The following is a 26,123-nucleotide window of genomic DNA, read 5'->3' as shown; positions in this document are numbered from 1 at the left end:
CAAATAAATACAATTTTCTTATACTAGACAAAGGGGCCAAAAATATGCAATGGAGAAAAGATAGCCTCTTCAACAAATGGTGCTGGGAGAATTGGAAATCCATATGCAACAGAATGAAACTAAACCCTATCTCTCACCGTGCACGAAACTAAACTCAAAATGGATTAAGGACCTCGGAATCAGACCAGAGACCCTGCAGATTATAGAAGAAAAAGTAGGTCCAGATCTTCAACATGTCGGTTTAGGACCAGACTTCCTCGACAGGACTCCCATAGCACAAGAAATAAAAGCAAGAATCAATAACTGGCATATATTCAAACTAAAAAGCTTTCTCTCAGCAAAGGAAACTATCAGCAATGCGAAGAAAGAGCCTACAGAGTGGGAGAAAAACTTTGCCAATCATACTTCAGATAGAGCACTAATCTCCAGAATCTATAAAGAACTCAAAAAACTCTACACCAAGAATGCAAATAACCCAATCAACAAATGGGCTAAGGAAATGAACAGACACTTCACAGAAGAAGATCTACAAGCAATCAACAAACATATGGAAAAATGTTCAACATCTCTAGTAATAAGAGAAATGCAAATCAAAACCACCCTAAGATTCCATCTCAACACTGGCTGTTCTGATTTAATTACTTAGTGGTAAGACGTGGACTTGATGACTTTTTAAAAGTTCCCCCAAGTTATTCAAATGTGCAGCAAAGTTGGGGAACCACTGTCCTAGCAATTAATCAAACTGTGGAATCAAAAAGCACTGTCATAAAATTAGAAGCTCATTACAAATGTGCAAGGATAGGTACCATCCAGTCCCAGGAATCAGAATCTACAGTTTAATAAGACCTGCAGAGGATTTTCAGGTACTTTGGTTTTTTTTTTGTTTTGTTTTGTTTTGTTTTTTTTCTTGGTAGTGGTTCAGGGGATTGAACCCAGGAATACTCTCCCACTGAGTCATATCCCCAGTCCTTCTTTATATTTTTTTTATTTTGTGATACGTTCTCACTAAGTTGCTGAGGCTGACCTTGAACTTGCAATCATCCTGCCTCAGCCTCCTGAGTTGCTGAGATTACAGACCTGCACCACCACACCCAGCCTTAAGTACTTTAAAATATGACAAACCTGGAACAAAAAGGTGATTAAAGAACCACCCTTGGAAACAACACCAGATGGATTCACAGCTAGATTTTATCTATCTTTGATTCATCTTTAAGTTCCAATGCAATTTAAACCATCTCAGGCCTTAGAAAATTATGACAAGTTTCCTGAATAAGAAAACTCATTTTAGCCTTTCTGGAGTCAGCCAAATCTGAATACCAAAACTTATAACCTAATTTACCAAAACAAAACAAGCAACCAACCAGCCAACAAGAGATTAAACACACACATAAATGAAACTTCAAGAACCCTAAACAAATTAGTGTCAAATTTGAATACAGCATTGCTATCAAAAGAATAATATATGATTTTCATTATGGTTTATTCCAAAGAAAGAGTACAGTTTACTATCAAAAAAAAGTATTCTTGTGATGGAGAAAAAAGTCACATGACCCACATAAAGATGCTGAAAATGTACTTGACACCAACGAGATGGTTTACCTCATAACTGATCGAAGCAAAAACAGAGATAAAATCAAACAGTGAAGACTTCAGCAAAATCCAACATCAAGTTATTTTTAAAAGAGGACATAAGTCTGGCATTGCTAGGCTCCCAACCTCCCCCCACTGGATTCCTCCTATTTTAAGCTTTTAAAAATGCAATCTGGAAAGAAGCCAGTCACAAAAAGACAAATACTGTATGATTTCACTTATATAAGATACCTAGAACAGTCACGCAGATAGCAACAAAGTAGAATGGTGGAGGCCAGGAGCCAGGGAGAGGGGGCTGTTGCTTAATCGGTGGCATGATGCTGCACATATCGTCAACACTCCTGAATTGTGCATTTCCAAATGGCTAAGGTGGTAGACTGCATGTGTATTTTAAAACGATTTTTAGTAAGTGTAACTTGGAATTCAGGACCCAGATTATTATGATTATTCTTGTTTTTATATATTTAAGAACAAACTTTAACATTGGCAGTTATGTCTATAATCTTATTTATAACAATTATTGAGGCATTACTCTCAGCTTGTTACTGTTCTCACGGTTAAGCTATGTGTATACCGTGTGTATATATTTACAGTTATACTTTCCTGTTCCTATTTTATTTTAATTTGGGGTCATTACTTGTCAGCTGGATTCTCAAAGAAAACTATTACCAACAAAAAAAAAAAAAAAAAAAAATGAGGGACTCTGCTTTTTGAGGCAATGAGTAATAAAGAATATATCTTCATTTGCTTTTGACTGGAGGTAAAACTCTAACACAAAAATTAAGGTGGTTTTATTAAATCATAATTCTAATTATTCTCAGTTTTCTAGTTTCTTTTTTGTTTTGTTTTGTTTTGTTTTTGTTTTTTTGGTACCAGAGATTGGACCCAGGGGCATTTAACCACTGATCCATATCTCCAGGTATTTTTTTGGGGGGGGGGTGGGGGGCAAGGGCAAATATCTTGAGTTTGTTCTCTATATCAATGATTATTTCCACAATATCAGTTCTGTTTTCAGCAACTGTGCTTCACCAACGGAGATTTTAATCATACAAAAGCAATTTTAGTTTTTTTAGTAATTTTCCTTGTCTCACATGGTACCATGTTCATTGAAGACATTATCTTTTTGGTTCATTTTTCATTTAAGTTATTTTTTCTGAATAAATTATTTTCTCTAAAGTTTTCTTCTAGTTCTTCATTGTTAAAGATATATTTTTCTAGATCTTGGTAATGTACCCTTTCTTTTGTTCTTTAGTATTTTCTTATTGTGGTTGTTTTCCTTTTTTGGTACCCAGGATTGAACCCAGAGGTTCTTTATTTCTGAGAAACATCCCCAATCAGATCTTGCAAAGTTGCCTGGGTTGGCCTCCACCTCTTAAGTCACTGGAATTACAGGGGTATGCCATTATGCTTGATGCTCTTTTTTACCTTATCCACATTTATGGCTTGGGGTCAGAAAAGTATATGGTATTCCCTTGCCTACAAGTACATAACATAGAGTGAGAAGGAGACTATAGAACTGACAGAACTGATCTGACCTCTTGTCTTACCAATTAGTAGTTTTGCACAAATTACTTGACTTTAATAAAAATAAAAATAATGATGAAGACAAAAATTATAATAGTAATGTCTATCATTTATTGAGTGTTTACTACATAACAGATTCTGCACTGAGTACTTTAAATTCTATTTCAGCTCACAATCCAAATTTGCCCCTTCCTTATTAATGACTTTGAATAAGTGATTAAACTCAAACTTCCTAATAATGCTGATTTCATAGATTTCAGATGAAGATTTAATAAGAAAGTATATTAAAGTGTTTACGATTCAATAAATGATTATTGATCATGGCAGTATGTAATCCTGTGATAGGATAAGTCACAGTTGATAGTACAGCTCCAAACCAGTTCTAATGACTGACTGTCCTTTATCTAATGAGATCCAAGGAGGTGGGCTCTTCTCTTCACCCCACCATTTAGATAAGTAGGATTCTACCATGATTATGCACGAAAACACTAATCTTCAAGTTGGTGTTTCATATGGACCTTGTCTACCAGGGTAAGGCATTAGAGTGTAGCTTAAGGAAGCAGTATCTGGAGGATTTACATTAGGGCCTGGGACCAATTGTTAGTCTTCCTGTACTTCTCACCCTGTCCCCATCGTCTATCTACTAGTCCTGTTGATCTCTGGCTTTATGGCCTTTTTTAAAACTGAAATAGGAATCTTTGTACCTAGGAGATGATAGTAGGGTGAAATCAAACTTATCTGTCTACACTTTCACAGGAAACTAACACCATTATCTTTCATGAGACAAAAGATGCGGAAAACACCAATTTTTAAATTCTATCTAAATACACTGGCTATGTAGTTTTGAGATAAACCTCCAAGATTCTAGCAAGAGGTTAGTTATCCTTCAGTTCAGTTCTTCTGTGATTAGAAACATTTTTAAACATTTTCTAACATTTTACATATCTGCATAGAAATTTTAGTAAAAAAGTTGTTAGAAGCTAAATCTGCAGTTAGGCCCAAAATGTGGACTTTATATTTGATAGCTAATGATAATTATTTTGCTATATACCTAAAAAGACCTAACTTTAAGTCTCACTACTCTTAATCAAAATTATTAGCAGGCATTTTTTTTCTTTTTAAGAATTTGACAAATTTTCTAAAACTTGTAAGACAATATAAGACTTTAAAAAATAACTTTTCAAAACCTATTATAAATACTTATGAGATTATAGTTATCAAGAAAACACTTCAGTATTAACAAAAGAGACATATAAAGATATGGATTAGAAATAGACACATATATGTGGCTATTGACATTTGTTAAAAGTAGCTAAGCAATTCTATGAAGAAAGAAAAGCCTTTGCAACAAATGGTACAAATCAGCTGGATATCTGCATGAGAAAAAGAAGGTGAATATCAATTCTTACTTCACACCACGGGGTACATCCATGTAATGAAGTATTACTCAGTAATCAAAAGGAATAAACTGATGATTCATATATCCAAATGAATCAATTTCAAAATAATTAAGCTCAACTAAAGAAGCCAGGCAGAAATGAATACATGATGTGATACCACTTAAATAAAATTAATTTATAGTGACAGAAAGTAGATAAGTGGCCATCTGAAGATAGAGGTAGACAAAGAATGGATTCCAGAGCCGTTAGAGAAAACTTTGGGATTGGTGGAAAAGTCATCTTAACAGTGTTCATAGTTTCATGTGTACATACATATGTCAAAGCTTGTATATGCAATTTATTGCATACAATTATACATCAATAAAGTCAATTTTTTTCACCTCCTTCAGCAAATGATCTATAAATAGTGGTTGCCAAATTCTCAGAAACTGGTAATATTTCCACATCATGAAAAGAATCACAACTGAATCAGAAATATTAAGTGTAATCAGGAAATTTCTGAAGATATTAACTATTACCTATATTTTTGCCCCTGCAAGAAAACTACCTTACTAGGTTGCTCATTCATGATCATGTAAACTCTAGTGATGCCACAGTGCACTCCTTACAGATTAGTAAACAAAAGCACACCACCACAAACAGGATTTCTCTGTAATTCATCAGACTGGGAGAAAAGAAACTGGATCTACTTGAGCCTGGATTCTGAATGAGAAATTATATTAGAACACTACAATTCTCAATCAGATATCCCTCTACAAATGTCATCATCAGATCATGCTGCACAAGATTAGGAGTTTATGAAAGTCTCCTAAGTTTTCCTATGTGGGGTGCAGTTTACCTACAGGACAGAAGAGGATCGCTATAACTATTTCCACAGAAGCATCTGCTTTCTCTTGCCTGGGTCAGGCTCTAGTATGAAACTGTCTCCTGTACTACACAAACAGGTTATTTATTTAGTCTGTTATTGATCTAAGCCTCCACTTCATAAATCTTCAACACTGCTGAGTATTGTGTCCAGTCAGGCATTTGATGCCATAGATGTTAGGTTTATAAAAAGAATAAAATCCTCACCCTAAGGTGTTAAGAATTCACTAAGGGGAACAGAAATGTAAACAGTGATGAAGTACTGTACCAAGTGCTAATGTTATAAAACTGAAGTGCAGGGAGAGTCTGAAGACAAGTCACTAGGAGATGGGAAGGGGGCTTAGGCCTTTTAGATGGAAATAACGTGAGCAGAGGCACATAACTAAAGTTGAGACCAAATGCATGGTCCATGTGTGTGCTGAATAACATCATGAGGGGTCATGTTGATATATGCCATGATAACGTTAGGATTAGCCTAGAGAGGGGACCTTGGATGCATATTAGGAGGAAAATGAAATAGTCAGAATTGCACTTAATAGAGAGCACCACAGATCTGTAATGGAACATCAAAGAGATAATTCAGTAATCTTTGACTGAAGGCAAAAATACCAGCTATGGAGATTAAGAAACTATTAAAATGACCTAGGTGAGCTAATTAAAAAGATATAGTGTAAATATTTGTTTAAAAAATAATTGCACAGTAAGATTCAGCACCAATTATCTTTCAAAAATATTTTACCTTCCTCTCTTTAGTTATGAGGAACCACATCAGTGAACCTGAGCCTCTGTACTCATCCCTCTGCTCTGCTGTCTACATGCTTCCTCTCAAAAGCTCAAAGGTACTCCTTTCTTCCCCTACCAACATATGGAAGGTAACAGAATTCACCCAGTTACCCCTGGATACCACTAGGACATATTAAGCATAAAATAGCAGAATGTTTTATTTTATCTCAAATGTATGATCATCTTTTCTTCCTTACTTATTTAGAAGATACTATTCTGCTTAGAAAGAAGTTCAATTCAGAAGAAAAGTGCAAAATGTCAATTTTTAAAACTAAAGAGTCACTAAATTTTTTTTTAAAAGCCACAAAATAAATAATGGAGCCAGCATCTTAAAACTTAGCACACCACTGTTTACTTCATGTCATTAACAAGTGCATGTGACTATTTTTTTTTTGCGGGGGGGGACTGGTGATTGAACTCAGGGGCATTCAATCACTGAGCCACATCCTCAGCCCTATTTTGTATTTTATTTAGAGACAGGTTCTCACTGAATTACTTAGCACCTCACTGGTGCTGAGGCTGGCTTTGAACTTATGATCCTCCTGCCTCAGCCTCTCGAGCATGTGCCACCATGCCTGGCACATGTGACTATTTTAATGATGAAAAGATCAAGGCTGAAAGTTGAATGGCTTTCCTGTCCTCCTCCTGAATACTGCAGGAACATGGACATGCTCAAGGCATAGAGTATGGAGTAAGGACGGGACCATCTCTAGTAGGACTAAGAACTTGAAGAGAGTTCAGCAACACAAACAAACAATAAAACAGGAGTGTGGCCCTAGTTCTATTATATAAAATAAAAACAGAAAAAGTCAAGGTCCCTGAAGAGCAGCACTATAAGACTTGCAACAACTTTGAAAACCAAAACTTGCCAAATTCTTCTGTTCTTCTACAGTCGATGACATTAAGCAAAGCCTAATAAGAACTTTTTTAAAAGCTAGTAAGAGCAAAATTACCACACAAAAGTGCCTGCTTAAATTATTTGACATGGTGATACTCTTAGAGTTACATAAAAAGAGTTTCATAGATTTGCTTAATATCTTTAAATTCCATTCTTCAATGTTATGAGGTTAAAAATAAACCTCAGGTAGCTAGTAACATATCTACATAATATTTTAACCTGCTTGCAATGTATTATCATAGGGTCAATCCCTCTTTCCAAGCCATATGCTCTATGATTCAAGTGGGGATTGTGTACAGCTCTCTTTGTACAGGACAGTGGAGTCTAGCAGGCTTAACCTCTGCTGAGTCCAGCAATGCTAACTGGTGCTAACTGGTCGGAAGCAAGTCTTACCATGTCTGTGATACAAAAGTCTAGCTTTCCAGCTGTGAGAAGGAAAATGATTTGCATTCTTAATTTGTAGCTGTATGCTATGCAGAAAAAGCAGGTCTTGAAAATATGGAGGGGGAATTTAAATTCAGAGGAAACACTAAGTGCAAGCAGTCCTTATAAAAGGAACATGAGCTAATTGGGCAAAAGAGCAATCACTAAAATACTGCCCAGAGGAGTAGGTGCAGATGAAACCTTGCTTAGGAGTATTCATAACCTTCACACTGGGATTCTGATGCTCCCCACAGGGAATCTAGTCATCCAACAAAGAAAGAAAAATATGTTGCAACAATGTCTTTTAAAATTTAACAAATTACAACTTATTTACATGCAAACCATCTTCGAAGTTTTCTGGAAGTAGGTGTGGGATAAACCTAAGTGCCTACATCAATATATTAAAATTTCATTTGGGCCATGCATGCACATGCCTGTAATCCCAGCAAACTCTAGACTACCCTCAACAACTTAGGGAAACCATAGCTGAAAATAAAAAAGTAAAATAGGCTGATAGTATAGACCACTGGTAGAGAGCTCTTGAATTCAATTCCCAATACTGGAAAAAAAAAAAAAAAAAAAAACTTTAAAAAAAATTTGTATTCTAAGTTACATTGTGACTTCAGATATCACAAAACCTTAAAATGCAATTAATAATTTAAGAAAAAACAAAAGCTTGAATAACTAACTCTGCCCCATGAACTAGTCCTTTCCCTCACAGCACTGTAAAAGGAGAGTTTGCTTTACTGTATCCAAATTGTACTGTGACCAAGTACTGTATCAAGTCATTCCCTAATCCGTACAAATGCAGAACACGGGGACACTTGAGAAAATAAAGCAGAGAGGGAAGATGGGGGCTGCTGAGTTCCAGCAACTGCAATGATGAAATGGAGGAAGGCTGCTTCAGAGTGATCTAACTCACATCCTCAGAAACCCTCAACTTAGCATTCCCCAAGTCATCCCAACCGAGGCATGGGTCACTTATGATTCACCTCCATCATCTCCTTAGCTGCTGCCCACTGCCCCTCTCCCAGGTAGCTACAGACACTACGTTCATTCTCAGGGACTCAGGTATGCCGCCCAGACTGCTCTCTCAGGACACCCAGACTTGGTCCTGCTAAAGCACTTCAACATAAAGGTGGGGGCTCTAAACAAGTACAAAGAAGTTGAAATTTTCTCATTTTATCAAGAGGCAATGTTCTACAAAAAATTATATTATTTGTTAAGGTTGGGGAGGTAGAGCAAGGGGAAGAGTACTAATCATGTATTAGAATTACTGACATGAATGTTATCCATGCAAAAGTTAATTTTAACAGTTAATACATTTGCTGATAACTAATTAGGACCTTGCATAAGTCACTTAACCCCTTTGTCCTGTTTTATAAGTGAGGAAGTTGAACTGGCAATCTATAAGCACTTATATATGGTATTTCCTTGAATAATGTTTCTAAGAATACTTCATGCAAAAAATGATATTGATTATAGTAGTAATTTAGTCATCCAAAATTATCTGCTGGAGGTGACATGTGTAAACACAGATTTACAATAGAAGCAGTAAACATAATATAAGCAGCGATGTCCAGTCCTGCCCAGGGGTATCCAACAGATGCACAGAATAATTTGGTTTTAAAGGATGAACAAGAGTTTGTAGGGTCGATGCTGCAGTTTGGGCAGAGAACAGAGCATATCACATGAAAGAAAGGAAAAGGAAAGGAATTTTGTTTCTGATGTTGAGCAACATTGAAAGCCATGATATAGAATACAGGTTTATAAGCAGTGAGCCATCAGGGGCTTTTAAGCAAGTCAGATTTGTGTTTCATGAAGTTCATTCATATATAGGATCAGAGAAAGCATGGGGAAAGAAGAGGAAATTATAAGGCCTTTGCAGAATTTCAGGCAAGAAATAGTATTCAGAGCCCAAATGAGTGTAATGGAACTGAGAGGAGAGATGGATTCAAAAGACCTTTCAAAGTAGATGATGTGGAGAATCAGGAAGAAAGAGGGTCCTGAGAAAGCAATCATGAGCCACTCCAAAGGAGGGAATTGGGGTAGATTCTGGTGGCCTCAAGGAAAGAAAGCCAAGTCTGACAGAAAAATAAATAACTTTGGAAATGTTAAATTTGAGTTACCCATGAGACAACTAGGAAAACATGCCTGAAAAGTAGTTGGGAACATAGGTTCAACACATTAGGTGACAGATCTGTTCCAAAGGTATTCATTTGGGGGAAAAAAAAAATGTACTTTTAAAATCACAGGAGGTGCTGAAGAAACACAGAGGATTAAAGAAGAATCTGGTTCAGAAAAGGAAAGAAGTCATCCTAACAACTAAAAGGAACCAAAGATTTCTGGATTAGTAGGGGAGGTACCATTTTCAAAAGCAAGGGGAATGTTTTAAACAGAGCGTGGTCAACTAAATCAATAAATACTCAAGAATAAAGAAGCCAGGACACAAGGGAAGGTGTCACTGGGCTCCACGTATAATTCAAATTTCAAGAGAATCATTTTACTGCGGACTTAGAAGCCCAACTACGGGAGAAATCAAGACGATATTTTAGGTGTTTCGTGCCATTTCATGAAAGAGAAGAGAGATGAGACACTGGTTGAAGGAGTTTGTCTGAATGAGGTTATCAACAGAAAAAGAGGTAAGAGGAGGCACTAGGAAAAGTACAGAACAAAGTTTTAATCGGGGCAGAAAAATTGGTGATTTCAGAAAGTATGCACACCATGGAGAGGCAAGTGGAGAAAATATTTATACAATGTTAATGCAAGGGTCTACGCACAGTCACGCCAGGGAAAACAACCTATAAATACACATTTGTACACTTTCTCATGTCAATATTAAAAGCCATGTAACAAAAGGTCATTCTACTGTTCCTTGATGCCCAAAGACTTGCAATGAAACATACTATCTAAAAACTACGATTCTATTTCATCATGAACTTGGAAACATAGGAGTTTATTATTTGCTTTTGCCTCCTTTTCAAAATCTCTAACTATCCTAGTCTAACCTAGCCTATCACCTTATCGTGCCCTGTAACTTCACTATACCATTTTAAGTCTTTAGAAAGTACAGTATAAAAACTCAACACATTTCTATTTGGTTCCACATGAAATGCTACCTTCTGCAGGAAGTCTTCTTGATCAACCTATCTGGAAAAAATTGAGAAAAAACCCTTCACTTCTGTCAAACACCTCCAATTTTCCACCTATGCTCCCCTGTCTGCTCCTCACAGCTAGAGTGGACATAACGGATTGCACTGAGTTTTGGAGAAGTTGGCTAACTTGCTCATTCTCCTCATGACCACTGTGAAAGATGGAACTTTGGTTCTGGGGAAAATGCCATTCCGAAGTTCACACTCTTTCTACTCTACTATATACCCTCCGAACTCACAAGTATGAACTCTCATGACATTTGAGTAGCAGTACTAAGTAATGTCTAATCTTCATCATATAAATATAGTAGTGTATGTGTTTATGGACCAGAAAGCTCAGGAAGAGCGAGGTTCACATGTAATTCACTTTGAAAAAGATCTTTCACAACATTGAACCTTAGGTCATGAATGTAACAGATGCTTAACAAATATCTACTAAATGAAAAATGTACTTATGGACAGCTCTTTCTGAGTTATTTATGATTCTTGGTATGAGATGGTGTATATTCCCAGCTTCCCAAGGCAAATGTCTATTTCTGCTTCTAATTTTGAGTTGACTTAATCCATACACTCATTGCCAGGAACGAAATATTTAATTCTAAACTCAGTAACCAGTGGGCAAATAATATTATTTTGTGACTGTCAGAATAGGCAATTTAAGAAATAAAGGGAAATCTCTCAGGACCTTATAGGTTATTTCTCAGTTTGGGTCTTTTTTTTAGATTATAAGTAATCAGGGTAGAGCCACAGCAGAGGCTGGGCATGGTGCCACCTGCTATGCAGACCAACCTTTGAAGAGTGGGTTATATATAAGCACTCAGAACTTACCCTGCAAAAATAAGTAGCTGAAGGTTATGTACCCTTCTGGCTTTTTAAGAGTAATTTGTGAATAAAACACTCTCTCATCTTCTTCTCCAGTCTTGTGAATCCTACTCTAAATTTGAACATTTAAGAACTTCATTGAATGTGATGTCTCCAAACAAGTAAAAAGATAAAGAGGAAAAATGTTTCTGCAACAAAATCTGTTAAGAAAAAGTCCTTTGATTTTTGACTGGCACAGACTTCATTCTTAAATTACTTAAAAGCCTTACTTACAAAGTCAAGTCTTAACCGCTGTTAACCAATCCTTTTAGTGTCTTTCTATTTACACTTTTATGAATAGAAAGCCTGTTTATAGTCTGTTGCATATTGTCTAGTGCCAAACTTTAAAATTACTTCTCAGTATCATTAAAAAGTACATTTTCTCCCATTAAAAAAATCTTGATTCTGATAGATACAATAATGAGAACATGAGGAGTAGATGTGAACTCATTAAGAAATTAATTAGATATGATTTTTAAAAATCAGCGTAAACTCCCTTTTGTCTTTGACTTGAAACACAAAATTCTAAGATAAAACATGCCATGTGATGGACTATACAAGTTAATTTATCTTTGGATGCAAACAGCAAAGAAATGTTGTATTAATAGTATCCATTAATAGTTCTAAGATTTGAAAAAAATAAAGTGAAAAGTTAGGCAAATATGGGTCCTAGTGATACCAACAGATGATAGCTACTACTACAGATGCTGACCTCGAATTTGGGACCTTGCTGCCTCAGTCTCAGACTCCCCTGTCACTTGGATTGCAGGCATTCACGATGCCTGCCTGAGCTACTTTTCTTAATAATTATTTAGTTGATTTTTATTAGTTTCATGATGCCCTCTGTTGGCTTCAATTTCAGTATCTAAAATAAAGTTGGGGAGAGATTGATTTCAAAATGTTTATAATTTTAAAAATTTCTTAAGTCCAAGACTAGAATTATTACTACAGTTAATAGGTACTCCTTGTTTAATTTGTTTAGTTATTTACTTCGTTCTGTCCTTGTTCCACAGAGTGTATTTGAGATATGCTCAATATTCAGCCCTAATGGTACCAGAAATTTTACCAAGCTACATGCAAATGTCAACACACAGAAAGCACATGTACCCTACAAAACCTGCAAAAAGGAAAAGTAGGATATTAAGAAAGTTATCATTAATGAAACTTGAAATACTTCAAAAATTTACATCAAAAAATTTGCAAAAACTGCTTTAGGATTCAACATTTCTTTGCTATGTTATCAGTAAAGAAAGAGTTCCCTACAAAACTACAGCCTTTCTAGTCTCATCTTGGAACTGATTTAGAGGCATAAATATAACCTCTCAGTTATCTGTTTTCCTTGGATACCACTCACTTCAGCATTAAGCAAATAATCCAGTTTGGGAAATCTAAAAGATCATAACCCAAGGAATGTTGAAACACAAAATAATAAAGCAAGTCAGAGCTAATTTAAAAAGATTACAATCCAATCAATCACACATTTCCTAAAAGTAGTGGTGGAGTTTTGAATTACTGAAAATAAAATTATATCTGAGTATGTGTTCCAAAATTAAGGGTTGACCCTTGGTTAGTCCATGATAGTTGGGAAAGGACTCTTGTAGTTTTGCTGTTTAGGAAGGATTAGTTTGACATTCAAAAATAAGTAACCGAATACAGGTATATAATTTCTGGCTCTGTCATAAACAAGGGAGATATGCATCATTAAAAAGATGAAGTGGCCTACTGCTTTTGACCAAAATAACTATGCCATGTCCTTGGGTGCTATCAGACTTTTAGAGTACCATGGCTCTGAAAAGTTAATGGTGCCCATCCCTGTCATCTAACAAAGAATAAAACAAAGCATTAAGTCATAAATGGTTTAATGAAATACCCTAAAGAATATTTAATTGTTTAGAAATTAAAAATACAAAAAATACTAATTAAGTGATTTTAAAATAACAAATACCAAGATTTCACCTTCTCAAAATGTATTATTTTTGTTTGCTTGCATATAAATATTGATTGCAATTGAGAAAACACAAGTTAAAATTAAAGACCTATCTACAGAGGTTCCTACTACAATATGAAGAACTTCAGGGTCACCCTTCAGAAGTTCTCAGTCAGCAAGGAAGTAGTCTGCAGTTAGACAGTCAAGTGTGCGGCTGAAGAAAAGCCAAGGGGGAGCAGGGTTATTTGTGGGTAGACAGCCGCAAGCATTTCTGCTCATAAGATGACTGGATGGGACTCCACCTTCATGTCAACAGTCAGGAACAGATTTCAAAGAGCCTATATCTCCAGAAGGAGTTGGATTTTTGCTATCTTTTCCCAAGCTGTTGGGAAATAAACACAGGAATAGATGGTAGCAATATCCATGGATTGCATATCTCCCAGCAGAAATCCACCAGTGATAAGAAAGTGTGGGTAAGCAGGTGATGTTTTTCAGAGGTTTAGCTTCTCTTTGCTGTAACACTGAAAGCAGCAAAGGGATTTGTCTGTTTCATTGCTTATGCAGTGAATTGAATTTTCCCATAAATGGATCGTGCCTTCTTGAGATACTGACTCTAGACTTGAAATTTCACATTTCAGCCAAAATAGAAAAATGAAAAGAGCCTCCTAAAGATAAATTATGCTCCAAAATGCCTAAGATGCTTATATTTTAAAAAGAATTTTTTATACAAATAATTTAATCCCAACTGACTACAAAATAAAAACCTTAAAAAGCTCTAATTTTTTTTCACTTAAAATTAGAAAATATATTCCTAGTGGTTTGACTTATTTCTAGGTACTACAAAACAAGCTTGTTTTCATCAAAATTTCCTTAATAAGCTCTAGGTTAAGTTTACAATATAATGATACACACAACATGTCAAAATGACAGAATGCTTCTGAATGATCAAAGAATATTCTAATTATATTCCATTTAATTTTGGTTTTATGTGTATTTGACAGTTGCATAAAATAGTTCTCAGGAAAGTTTTATTTCTGAAGAAACTTTAAAATGGAAAAAAAAAATCAGAGGTGTTCTACCTTAATTATTTGTTTGCCATATTATATGAAAACAGAAAAATTAAGAGATCTACACTGAATGCAGCAAAGGAAAATTTTAGCCAAGCTTCTGGACAAATATTGAAAAACTAAATTTTGTCATTACATAACTATACAAAGGTTATTTATCCCGCTCAAGTAGAGAACATTTTTAGGTGCACATAATTCCTCTGTACATGTTCAAAATGCATTTCAACAATAACTGCTTTATTAATTCAATCAAGCTGCCATTCAAATGCAAAGAACATATCCTTTGTTTGGTCTGGCTTATAATACTTATCAACTCTTTTTCTACCAAAGGTATTTTCCTCCCATTCTTTGTAAGATGAGTAAGAAGGCTTTTGAAAAATGTTTGGATACAATTCACTTTTACTCAGAAAAAACATTAGTCAACTGAAAAGAAATCTTTGAAAAGTTAGGAGACATTTTAAGTTAATAAAATTTTCTCCACTTCAGAACATTTCTAACAAAATTTCTTATAAACAATTTGCCTTTTTGGAAAAATAATTGAAAAAATTCTAATCTTCCATCTATACAAAAAACAAAATAATAAATTTAACTGGTATTTACATTTAAAATTGTTCAGTTTTTTATTACGCTTTGTTCTCAATTTGTAGCATAGCCAATTTGTGAATAAAGAAAAATCAACAATATACATTTTAAATATTTATTTAATTAGAATTTTTGTCTTTGAACTACATACTACTTTTGATATACAATAAGCTTTTGTAAAAAAAGAAAAAGAAAGTTAACTTTTACTTGGAACAAAAAAAAATCTTTCAGGTAAAAATAAAGAACAAAATAGAAGCAAGACTCAGGAAGAAAATAAATTCCTTTTCAATTTTATATTTTTTATTTATATTTTTATTTTATTTACTAATTTATTCTTAAAGCATTCTTTTACCAAAAGTCATAGGTGTGATTAAAATTCTTATAATAATGAAAAACTAGAAATCCTTCATTGCACTAGTTTTATATTATTTTCTCATGAGAAAGAACACTGCTCGTAAATCAAAAGCAAAATGCTATATGTTCAGATATTACAGCAACAAAACCATGAAGACAGCCAAGTTATAAAAACCCATTTTCAGATCTGGAACAGCTTCTGAAAATAAAGAGGGTATTTGGCGTACCTTGTACTAAAGGAAAAGTTCTACTTTCATTATTTCCTGATTCTGGGGATACAATAAAAACCTTATGGAATAAAAATTCTTACAGAAATCTTTTGGTGAAAACAAAACCAACCACCACCACCATAAAGTAATGAATGTTGATGAACTATAATAAATGTAGAGAAAATTTTACTTTTTCTCCTGAGTTTAAAAAAAAAAAAAGATTAAAAGGTTTTTGGACTTTTCAAAGAGCAATGACTTTTAGTACCTAAAAGATACACAATTAAAATATATACACACTCACTTTTAAAGAAATACGAACAAAAATTAAAACATTGATGATTAGGTAAATACTGATGACGCCAATATAGAAGTATTTGCCATTGCGAAGGGCTTAAACACAATCACATCTTGTCCCAATCATACCTGCCTGCCAGAACAAAATAGGCAGCTGACCAATTATGGGGTGTTTATCTATACAGTGGTACCTTTGTTCTCCAACAATGTCAGATTGCAAACGTCCTGGAACCCATATTTACCTGGAGGATTCTTGGCAGGATCATTGTGGCTTGGACTTCCTGATTGTCCAGAATCTGTAAAGAAATCATAGAAAATGTTTTCTTTTTAATTTGTTTTGAAAGAATTTCACAATCCTCAGAAGGACTTTAAAAAAATTAAGGTACAACAATGAAGTTGAGTGTTTAAATAAAGTATCCTTTCCCAAGCCTTTTGATAGCAACATTTTATTCATCAAACCAGATGAATGTCTACACATATTTCTATGTCAAAAGAAAAATATCAAGTATTAATCTATAATATTCTTGGGATAGAGCAAGGCATTTCTGAAACAAAAGGTCTGGTGACAAAGCAACTAAAGATGTTTTGAAGGTTAGGCAAGTATCAAGGTCAGTCAGAGGAAATAAGAAATAAAGCAGATACATTCCCTTAAAAATGCAATCTGAGTATAATTAAACATGCTTTTTAAAACCCCAAAATATGTTTTTATTCAAAGAGTAAAATACACAGAAATGAGAGCCTGCTTTTCCAGGGTTTCACACACATGTACACATATCCACTCCAATAATCCCCCAACCTACTGGATCTAGGCCCAGAGTTGTCTACATCCCATAATAGCAATCAATTTGCAAACACCAGGAACAGCATAAATTACTAGGTAGAAACCAACATGGCTTTGTGGAGCAAATTATTGGATCAATTTAATTTCCATCTGTGATAGACAGACAGACTTTTCAGATAAGGAAGAAGAGATCGATGTAGTTTATCTGAATTCCCTATCCCACATTATCCCTCATGTATGCTACAGAAAGGAACCTGGAGGATATACAACTGTTAGCATGCCTTCCCTGGCTGATCTCTCCCTGTCGTGTTTTGATCACCCTTTTGCCTCCATGTCCCTGGAGCATTTATCTGTGGCATTTGCCCTGTGTTATTATACCCTTACTTGCAGGTTGCTTTGCAATCTTTCATTGGTTCCAGTATTTAAGTTTTGTCTCCCCTACAAAATTGCATGCTCCTAAGCAGAGGCAAATATTCTGTCTACTTCTTTTGTGTCTTTTTCAGTGTGCTGTTCATGGCTATGAGTGCACTAGGTTTGTAGTAAAGTGCCAGAAGAATAGATGGCTCAAACTCAGCAGCCTTCCTTGCTTGCCTAGAAAAGGCAATCTTGAGTTAGATACAACATTTCACCAAAATTTGATAGGTGGGGCACAGAGGACAGCTCTGTCATTGATTACCATACACTAACAAGTCTTTTCCCTAAAACCTTGTCATTATATTTAAGCCAAGAAAGGTCCTGCATCTTGGTTAAGCTGAAAAGTCAGACGCTGGTTTTTTTTTTCATCAGGGTTATTCTGTTCTTCCAGGTAAGTGATTAACATACTGCAATTGCTACTTGTACTATTAAATGTAAGAACATCCTGCTAGTTCCTTCCCCAGTATCAAGCTTGGTTATTTATTTCAGTCCTTTGCTACACAGCTGGTAGCTTGGGTTTAAAGCTGGAAGTCGAATTTTACCCCTTCGTGCCATTTCCTTGTCTTTTTTTTTTTCTCTAAAACAAGTTTTGTGAAATCTTAGCAAATGTATTTAGTGATTCCCACGTTGTCCTCCAACTTGTTCCTGATTTCAGGAAATGAAGTAAAGAATTGGAAAGGACCACTCTTGCAATCTGTACTCTGACTAGACGGACTAGACTCTGACTAGAATCTCCCTCAGACAGAGATCACTCAAACAATCTCACCTTTTATCTCCCATGAATTCTTCTATTAGTGTTTCTGAAATTGAGCTTCAGAGAGCAAGCTTTCTTTTTAAATTCCTACCAAAGAAGGTACAATATTGGACATCTTCCAGGCCCAGAGTACGGTCATTACATGAAAATAACAAACTACACTATTTTGCCACAGCCTTGGCTATTTCTGCCCTGATTTCCTCTGACAAATGCTTTTCAGCATTTAAACTATATTACAATTCAATTTTTCAAGTGATTCTAACATGGAATTAGGTTCCTTGTTAATGCATCACATACCCACTGACCAGACCCTCAAATGTTAATTTTTCTCTCTAAAGTTACCTCACATTTATGAAAGTCTAGACATGACACAAAATAAGGTAGGTTAAAACTGTTATCTTAGGCAAGCCGCAGCAGCTGTTTCAATTTGGGAGTTGTGTACATGAGCTTTATCATGTTCAGTTATATCAATGACAAAAAGGCACCACATAACTTTTCCCCATCTGTGGCTAAAGTTTGGGTCCAGTAGAATAAAGAATGCAAAACTCTTCTATTCCTAAGAAAGTATTCAGTTAGCACAATGGCATCCCCTATCATCCTACTTGGGAAACTGTTTTTTTTTTTGGGGGGGGGGGCTTTAAATTACTTTCTCTTCCCGTTTGCAACAAGTGCAGATGAATCTCAATTGAAAAAAAAAAAAATACTTACATACACACACAAAAAGAAAAGAAAAGAAAGACCCACAACCATCTGAGAGAAAACTGAGTGAACCCTAAATTTGAGTCACACATTGCTTTCTGTAACAATTCCACTTTCTAAAATGATCGGGTGTTTACTGGAGCCCAATGACAGATTCTCTTTCATATTCCAAAGCCTGTGCCACTCATGAAGTAAAATAGCATATATTGTGTCCCCCAAACACAGAGGAGGACCCCTATGCAAGCAAGTACAGAACACTCCATTTTCAGACTGTAAATTCTAACATGATTTAAAATCTGTTAACTCTTATGTCACCTTATATTGGTCACTTAATTCCAACTGCTGGAAAAGGAAGTAACCAGGGAGTCGCAGTTGGCAGAGAAACCAAAATGAACTGTTATTGTGGTTGACTTCAGAGAAGGAATTATTCAGACCACATCTAAAACCCTCCAATTCACCACCTAGGTCAAATTACTCTATACTCAAAGGTTTTATTTAACCACTTCCACCACTTTGCTCAAGTTCCCCCCACTGTGTGTGTGTGTGTATGTGTGTGTGTGTGTGTGTGTGTGTGTGTTTAGCATGCTGTAGTGAATCCTGGCTCTTTCCCTCATAGTTGTGTGACCTTGTACAGAATTACAAGGATCTCTGATTTCTTGGAGCCTTGCATTCTGAACTTGAAAACTGCAATCGTCCTATCTACATCAGAGGATCACTGCAAAGATCACATCATATCATGCATCAAGTCCTGGTCCGCACACCTCCAACACAATCAACAAATGAAAGACACCGTTAAGCACGGAGCCACATATTTAAAGAAGGATTGGCATTTTTAATGGACAAGTTCTCAGGAAGAAGAAAAGGGCATAATTTGTGTCCAATGCAGTGTTAATATCTAAAAATGTCTGTAGTGGATCTACCGAACATGGAGACATGTTTGCCCACCTGGAATTGCTATGTAAGTGCCTTAAGGCCTTGCTCCATACCCCCACTTCTCTGTCTCTCTCTCTCTTTTTCTTTTTGAGCAGAATCTAGCTATATGGACCCCCACCTCTGTCTCTGTCTCTGTCTCTTTCTTTGGGTGATGGGATTCACCATGTGGCCACCACTCCTAGGCTCAAGGGACACTTCTGCCTCAGCTTCCTGAGTTAGCAGGCACCACAACAGCAGACCACAGCACTCTGCTCTGTTTATTGTTTACAAGTGTGAATTTAAACATGCATTTATTCTTTCAGGAAAATAAGAAAATGAAGAGAGTTCTAAACTTTTTAACTCAATCAACTCCTCCCTCTGCCAGGTTAAAGATTCTCCAGGAATCTGGAACTGTTCACACCCCTGACAACCCTTATGACTTTTCTTCAGACCTTTTGTCCACTCCTTTTTAAAAAGCAGTCACTCTTATGGCTGTCCTAATGTCTTAGCTTTACCCAATGAGTGCCCAGACTTCCCTAATGAACCAATTTTATGGAAGACCTTGAAATATTGAAATGACCTAAATGGCTTGTCTAGGGTCACATGCATTTCCCTTCTCTGAGCTACCTGCTTGGACATACTGCCCTTTGAGTGGTCATGATGAAATCCTGAAATCACCCAAAGCCCAATGATCCTTCAGTTCATGGGAACTTTTTCTTCCCTCCTTCTACCAATGCATTCCAAACCTGTTTCAGAATTTTAAAGAACTTTTAGCTATTCTCTCTAAGTAGGAAATTATGATTGAACTCTATACATCATTCAACTCTATACACCAATTGATGTCTTATACAGAGGTTGATTCTAATTCTGCTAAACAAAGAAAATCCTAATATTTTATGATTAACCTAGTGGAAGTCAAATAACATAATATAACAAATATAAGATAATAAATAAGTAATGGTGTGTAAAATGTTTGTCACTAAGTATTAGCATTCTGGTATGAATAAAATGCAATGCTCTGGGGTGAGTAAATCATCAAAATTGGAAAATACTTTTGAAGGTCATTAATGTAGGCATCAATTAAAAGAAAATCAATGAGATCTATGGAGCACCTTCTATATCCAAATGCTTGATAATGTTTGAAACTCAGTAGGCACTCCTTTTTCCACTGTGCTTACAAATTTCCTTTGGTTTATAATAAGAACCTTTGAAATATTGTTTTATAAAAGAATACAGATGTATGCCTTCTAGAAGTTCAGAAATGACCTGAAGAGATAGGAATATACAAATTAGAAAATACTAGGGAAAGGTTGATCAATGGATACTAAGTTACAGTCACATAGGAATAAGAAGTTTTGGTGTGCTATTGGATTACTACAGATACCAATGATGTTTCATATATATCAGAAAGTTGGAAGACAGGATTTTGAATGTTTTCAATAGAAAGAAATGATATATGTTTGGGAAAATAGGAAAGTTAACCTGATTTAAACATTATAAAAGATACACCTATATTGAGACAACACATGGTACCCCATAAATATGTACAATTTTATTAATTGTGTATAAGTTAACAATTAATTTAAATTAAAAAATGAAAACACTGTGATACAAAGGCATATATACCAAGAAGAACCAATTGACTCTTCTTAGGAAGGCTGGGCAAGGGTACATCATAAAAGACATCAGATGGAGGTCACCCTGGGAACAAGGTCTTGAAAAATAACACCATCTCCCAATCGAGTACATATTTCACTCTGCTACCAAGGCAATCTTTATAAAACCCCAAACCGATTAGGCTAAATCCCTGCTATTTGTATTCCATATACTCACAGAATGAGCTCCAGTTTTTTTAGTGTGCCACTAAAGGTAACTTGATCTGGTCCCACCAACCCCTGGGTCACCCTTGAACCTTCTGGAACCTTGGGTGTACCAGCATTCATGCCTCAGGGCTTTGCACAGAATGCCCCTAACCCTCTTTTTCTTTTCCTCCCTTAAGTCCTCATGTCAAGGTCATTCCTTTTTGGTTTCTAAACTCCATGATGGCAGAGATGCTGCCCTATTTAGCCTTTCAGCCTTAAATTTTGGGATAATGCCTGGCACATTTGGTAAAGACAAACGAAAACCACTGGTCTATAAACTACAGATATGCACCAAGAAGAAAGACTAGGTGTGCCACTCAGCATAAAAACAAACATCAGAAGTCAAATGGATAAACCTTTTGCGGCGAGGAATAGGGAGAGATGCATGGTTCCAGGGCTGAGTGTCCTGTACTGTGAGGCCAGGTTCTGCTTCCCTGCTTCCCTCCTTCCCAAAAGAATATCTGGAAATGGGAGTGAGTGTATGAGATAAACTATTTTGCATCAGGGATCAATTTTTGCTCTCCTGCAGAGAGAGGAGGCCTTTAATGGGGGTCCAGGAAGGAGGTTCCTAATTTGCACAGAGGCGGCCAAGAAGTTTTAATGGCTTGCGTATACATAGACTGCCTTTCTACTCCTGGGTGAAGCTTATCCCAGGGGCTCATTTTATTCTCTGACACCATGACTTGAGTATCAACAGGAAAACCAAATTTGAGAAGCATGATTTTAATTTATAGTCATTTGGGTGCAAAGAACGGGCCGAACAAGGCAAATTGTCAAGGCCCTTCTAGCTCTAAAATTATATGATTCTAGAACAATATAGCTTTTATATCAAGGGATATCAGAAGAGTAAATGAAACCCAACCGGTAACCTGTTAACCTACAGATAGCCTCTTGCTAAAACTAAAATTAGTCATCATGTCATAAAGAGCCCTTTGTCATATTCCTTTGCCTTAAGCAGGTGAAGAAATAGCCCATTGTCAACTAAAGAATACCATGAGTTTTTTTAAAGGGTTAGAACAGTCCACTTTTTTCTCTCTAAAACATTATTAATAGTTAACATACTAGAATTGTATATTTGTACAAATTAAATACATAGCATACCAAAAAGAATCATTTAAGAAAGAAAAGTCAAGATATAAAAAGAAAAAACTTGAGGGATGGGATACAAATACATGTACTTTGTACTAGGGAAACAAAAAAGACAAAAACATGTACTTGTTTAAAGATGGGGAGAGAAATCTTCTCCTTGGGCAGATCATCCCCCTTCCCTCCCTCCTCCCTCCTCCCTCCTCCCTACCACACTGTGTCTTGCTCTTGGCAGTTCCCTGAGTGCCCCGACTGATTTCCCTGGGATTTCTAGTGAGTGAGCTTTATATAATCACAATTCCTATTACATAATTTGCCATTTTTTTGTTCCAGCACGGTGACAACACTATTTCAGTTTTAATGGAGAACTGGTTCATCAATTGGGGTGACACCAAACTAGTTTTACAGTACTTTCTTTTCCCTCTATTAAATGTTTATTAAAATAACACAAAGATACTTGGGAAAACTGAGTAAGTGATCTCCTGTCTCTCAAAAGCGTGTTAATGTGAAGAAGCTCACTGCTTCTCTCTCTCCTTATCTCCCTGTCTCCCTCATGCCTCTCACTATTCCTGTCTCTTATTGGCAGTTCACTTCATTGCAAAACTTGCTTAACAATCTATATGTGGGAAGTGTGAACTTTATTACTTGCTAATGAAGTCCTTAACATATTTTGCTGCATTTGTACCCCCTCCCTTAAGCTCCATTGTGAGCAAGAAGAGAATCAAACCTCTTTGAATCTCTTGGCAGAACAAAAATAATATGGAGGAAAAATGGTTTTCCACATATTTTGAATTATGCCCTTCAATCTATTTTACTTCATGTCCGAAGGCCTGTACCTTTGGTTCCCTCTTCTATTGTTCAACATTGATTTTTAAACATATGATTTAGCAAAACTCAGTTTTAAAAGAACTTATTACGATAAGAATTCTTACAGAAAAAATAATTTAATTAACTAAAGGAAAATATAGAGCAAGAGAGTCAATATGTAATATATTCTATTCCTTATCCCTACATATTCCACTAGTTCCCTTATTAAAATTTCTTTAAAGAGCCACTTTTTGCTAACAGAAAGATTAGGTTCCAAGTTTCATATCCCAAGGATTAAAATAAGGATTTGTTTGGGCTCAAGACTGAAATTTGCCCACAAGGAATTAACCAAAAAATATAGACCACTGAAATTTAAGGAAAAGAAATATTGAATGGGTACATGAGAGTGAACCGATGGTGCCCACAACAGGAGACTACTGACCAGAGCAAAGGGGAATACAACTGAGGAAAAGTGCACACCACTGACTTCTAGGACCAGAGAGTTGCAGTACTTCATCAACTAGCACCAAGTCCCATAAATGAAGTCTAGGATGGTCGAATCTGACCTTTCTGTCCTAAGACTAAGTTCAATGACCATCTACTGATCCAGGGATTGAGTGATCCAAAGGTCAGGAATAGGATCACCTACGCTTCTTGCTTGCAACGCTTTTAACCTATAGAATGCAAAGACACCATACTGGTCATTGTCAAGATTGCTAACGTTCTACAGTGTGTTTTCAATTAAGTAAATAAAATGTGGTAATTAAATCAAGATTGCATAATATGTTTTTGATTTGTAATCTCATTTAAATTAATTAACTGACTCAATTCTTGTTTAGCTTTTAAACTGGCCTAGTTAGGGAAAGAGTCCCTGGGAGCAAATCCAGTTTTCTATCTTTAAAAACAAGGCAAAGCAATCTGGCATACTTAAAAAAAAATTAAATGCACCAGTATAATATAAATACAGAGGCAAGGGTGTTAAAGTAGAGGAGGGAGGAGTTTTATGGCATGATTTTGACTAAAAAAATAGTTCTCACACTGGAGAGAAATAAACTAAAACATTATTTATTCAAAACATTTCTTTTCCAATTTTATGAAGATTGCATGTTTGTTGGAAGCAAAACATTTCCAGCTGTATTTTAAGTTTCTGAAGAGAGTTGTAAGATTTATAATCTTTCATAAATGCTGCCCATATCTCATAATATTAAATGAACACGGCACCAAGTACTTTAAGGAACAATTTGCCAATGCAGTATGCCACATGAAAATAATGAAGTCCTTTCCAAAACCTGGCCAGATCCAGTAGGAAAAGATGAGATGATTGTTCTGTCTTTTCCATCTGGGAGACATTTTGGATTTCAGTTATAACTATGAAGTATACTTATTTTCCCCCCCTTGGAAACCAAGAAACCTGCATTTTATAGCAAGGTATGTACTGCAAAGAGAAAGTTGGTTAAACAGGAATCTTGAAATGAAAACCAGAATGTCATCAGATTCAAGAACATAATTATGGAGGAAAACAAAAATCAATGCAGAATTTCAATATAAATGAAAGGCAATGCTTCTGGTCCTATTATTCCTAATGCCTCTCTTAAGAGGAAAGCATGGAAAAATAAATGCTGTTTTACCTCCAAAATCCTGAACAGCTATTTTAATACCAGTTAGCACAGTGACCCCTGTATGGGTGCACATGTGGCCCTTCTATGCTATGTCATTTCATGTATTTTCCCCAAAACTTAATACACTACTATATATGTATGTTAAAACCAGACACAGACTTTCTAATACTTCATTGGCCATCTTTCTTCTCAAGAAGCAGGGTATGTTCCCTCCAAACTGTCTGGAGAGTCTGAGCTCCTGGGTTCCATTCAGTAACTGCCAGCCATTGACCCTAAGTAAACCCTTTGATGCCTGAGTCAGTTTTTCTCTTGCACAACCACTTAAAACTGGATAAGAAAAAGGTAAAGTTTTAGTTTTCATATTTCCAAAGAGATTAGAAATAAAAGGGGAAAAAACTTCATATGATAGTGAAAAATTGGACAAATATTTGTGGAGAAAGTTGATGATGTATTTTTAAAATATACTTTTTTAGCTCTCCCTCAAAAAAGAAAAAAAATCCTAACTCATTAGTCCTCTATTTTCACTCTGAACGGCCTTTGAAAACACCAATAGCACAGGTAGCTACAGTACTGATTAGTGTCCAAACCCCCTGCTACATTTTAAAATCCATGGGGTCAACATTTATGTTAGTTTTATTCACCACCTGGTAGAATTCTGGCATATAGTCAATGTTTAATATCTACTATGCCCACCATTTTACAGTGAATAGCATAATGGATAGTAACACATTTTTTTATTCCACACATTATAAATAAAAGGCCAGTGATGATAATCATAACTTTGAGTTGTCTGGTTATCTGCATATTCTAACTTTTAAGAGTCTATAACCATTCTACAAATACAAATAAAGCAGCTGATTCAGTCAATAACCAAAAAGTCATATTCTTGGTTGCTTTTTTTTTTTTTTTCCTTCAGGATTTATTACAGCATAGATGTGTTCCTGAAAAGATTTTTTTGTTGTTGTTTGGTTTGGTTTGGTTTGTTTTTTTACTGGAACACAGATTTCTCCTTTCAGTTAGTTAAAAAGATACTTTGCCAAGTTGTTAAAATGTTTATGTTTAAATCATTAGATAAGCTTAGAGAAAGGAAATTGGATGGGCTGTTCTATCTTATATCAGTTAACCAGTCTTTGCTTTATTACAAATTCATGGGTCTTAAGTCATTGATGATACTGTTCACATAAAATAAATGTACATATTTAATCCAAAGGTACATGAACTGAACTGAATAATAAAGTAGGATGACAAAGAGCATACTTTC

The 26,123-nt window shown here is 35.6% G+C and overlaps 1 protein-coding gene across 7 annotated transcripts in view; it reads right to left on the bottom strand.

Moving 5' to 3' along the window:
- Window positions 1–26,123, bottom strand: part of Nfib (nuclear factor I B) — a 214,947-nt gene that overhangs the window by 73,255 nt on the left and 115,569 nt on the right. For all 7 annotated transcript variants that reach the window (XM_047524578.1, XM_047524579.1, XM_047524581.1 and 4 more), the window contains exon 3: window positions 16,171–16,224. In XM_047524578.1, the coding sequence (XP_047380534.1) occupies window positions 16,171–16,224 (54 nt within the window). The remainder of the gene's footprint in view (window positions 1–16,170; window positions 16,225–26,123) is intronic.

The sequence above is a fragment of the Sciurus carolinensis genome, chromosome 14, assembly GCF_902686445.1.
Source record: "Sciurus carolinensis chromosome 14, mSciCar1.2, whole genome shotgun sequence".
NCBI lineage: Eukaryota > Metazoa > Chordata > Mammalia > Rodentia > Sciuridae > Sciurus > Sciurus carolinensis.
Note: the sequence above shows the minus strand (reverse complement) of the source record. Positions and strands in the feature narration are given on the sequence as shown.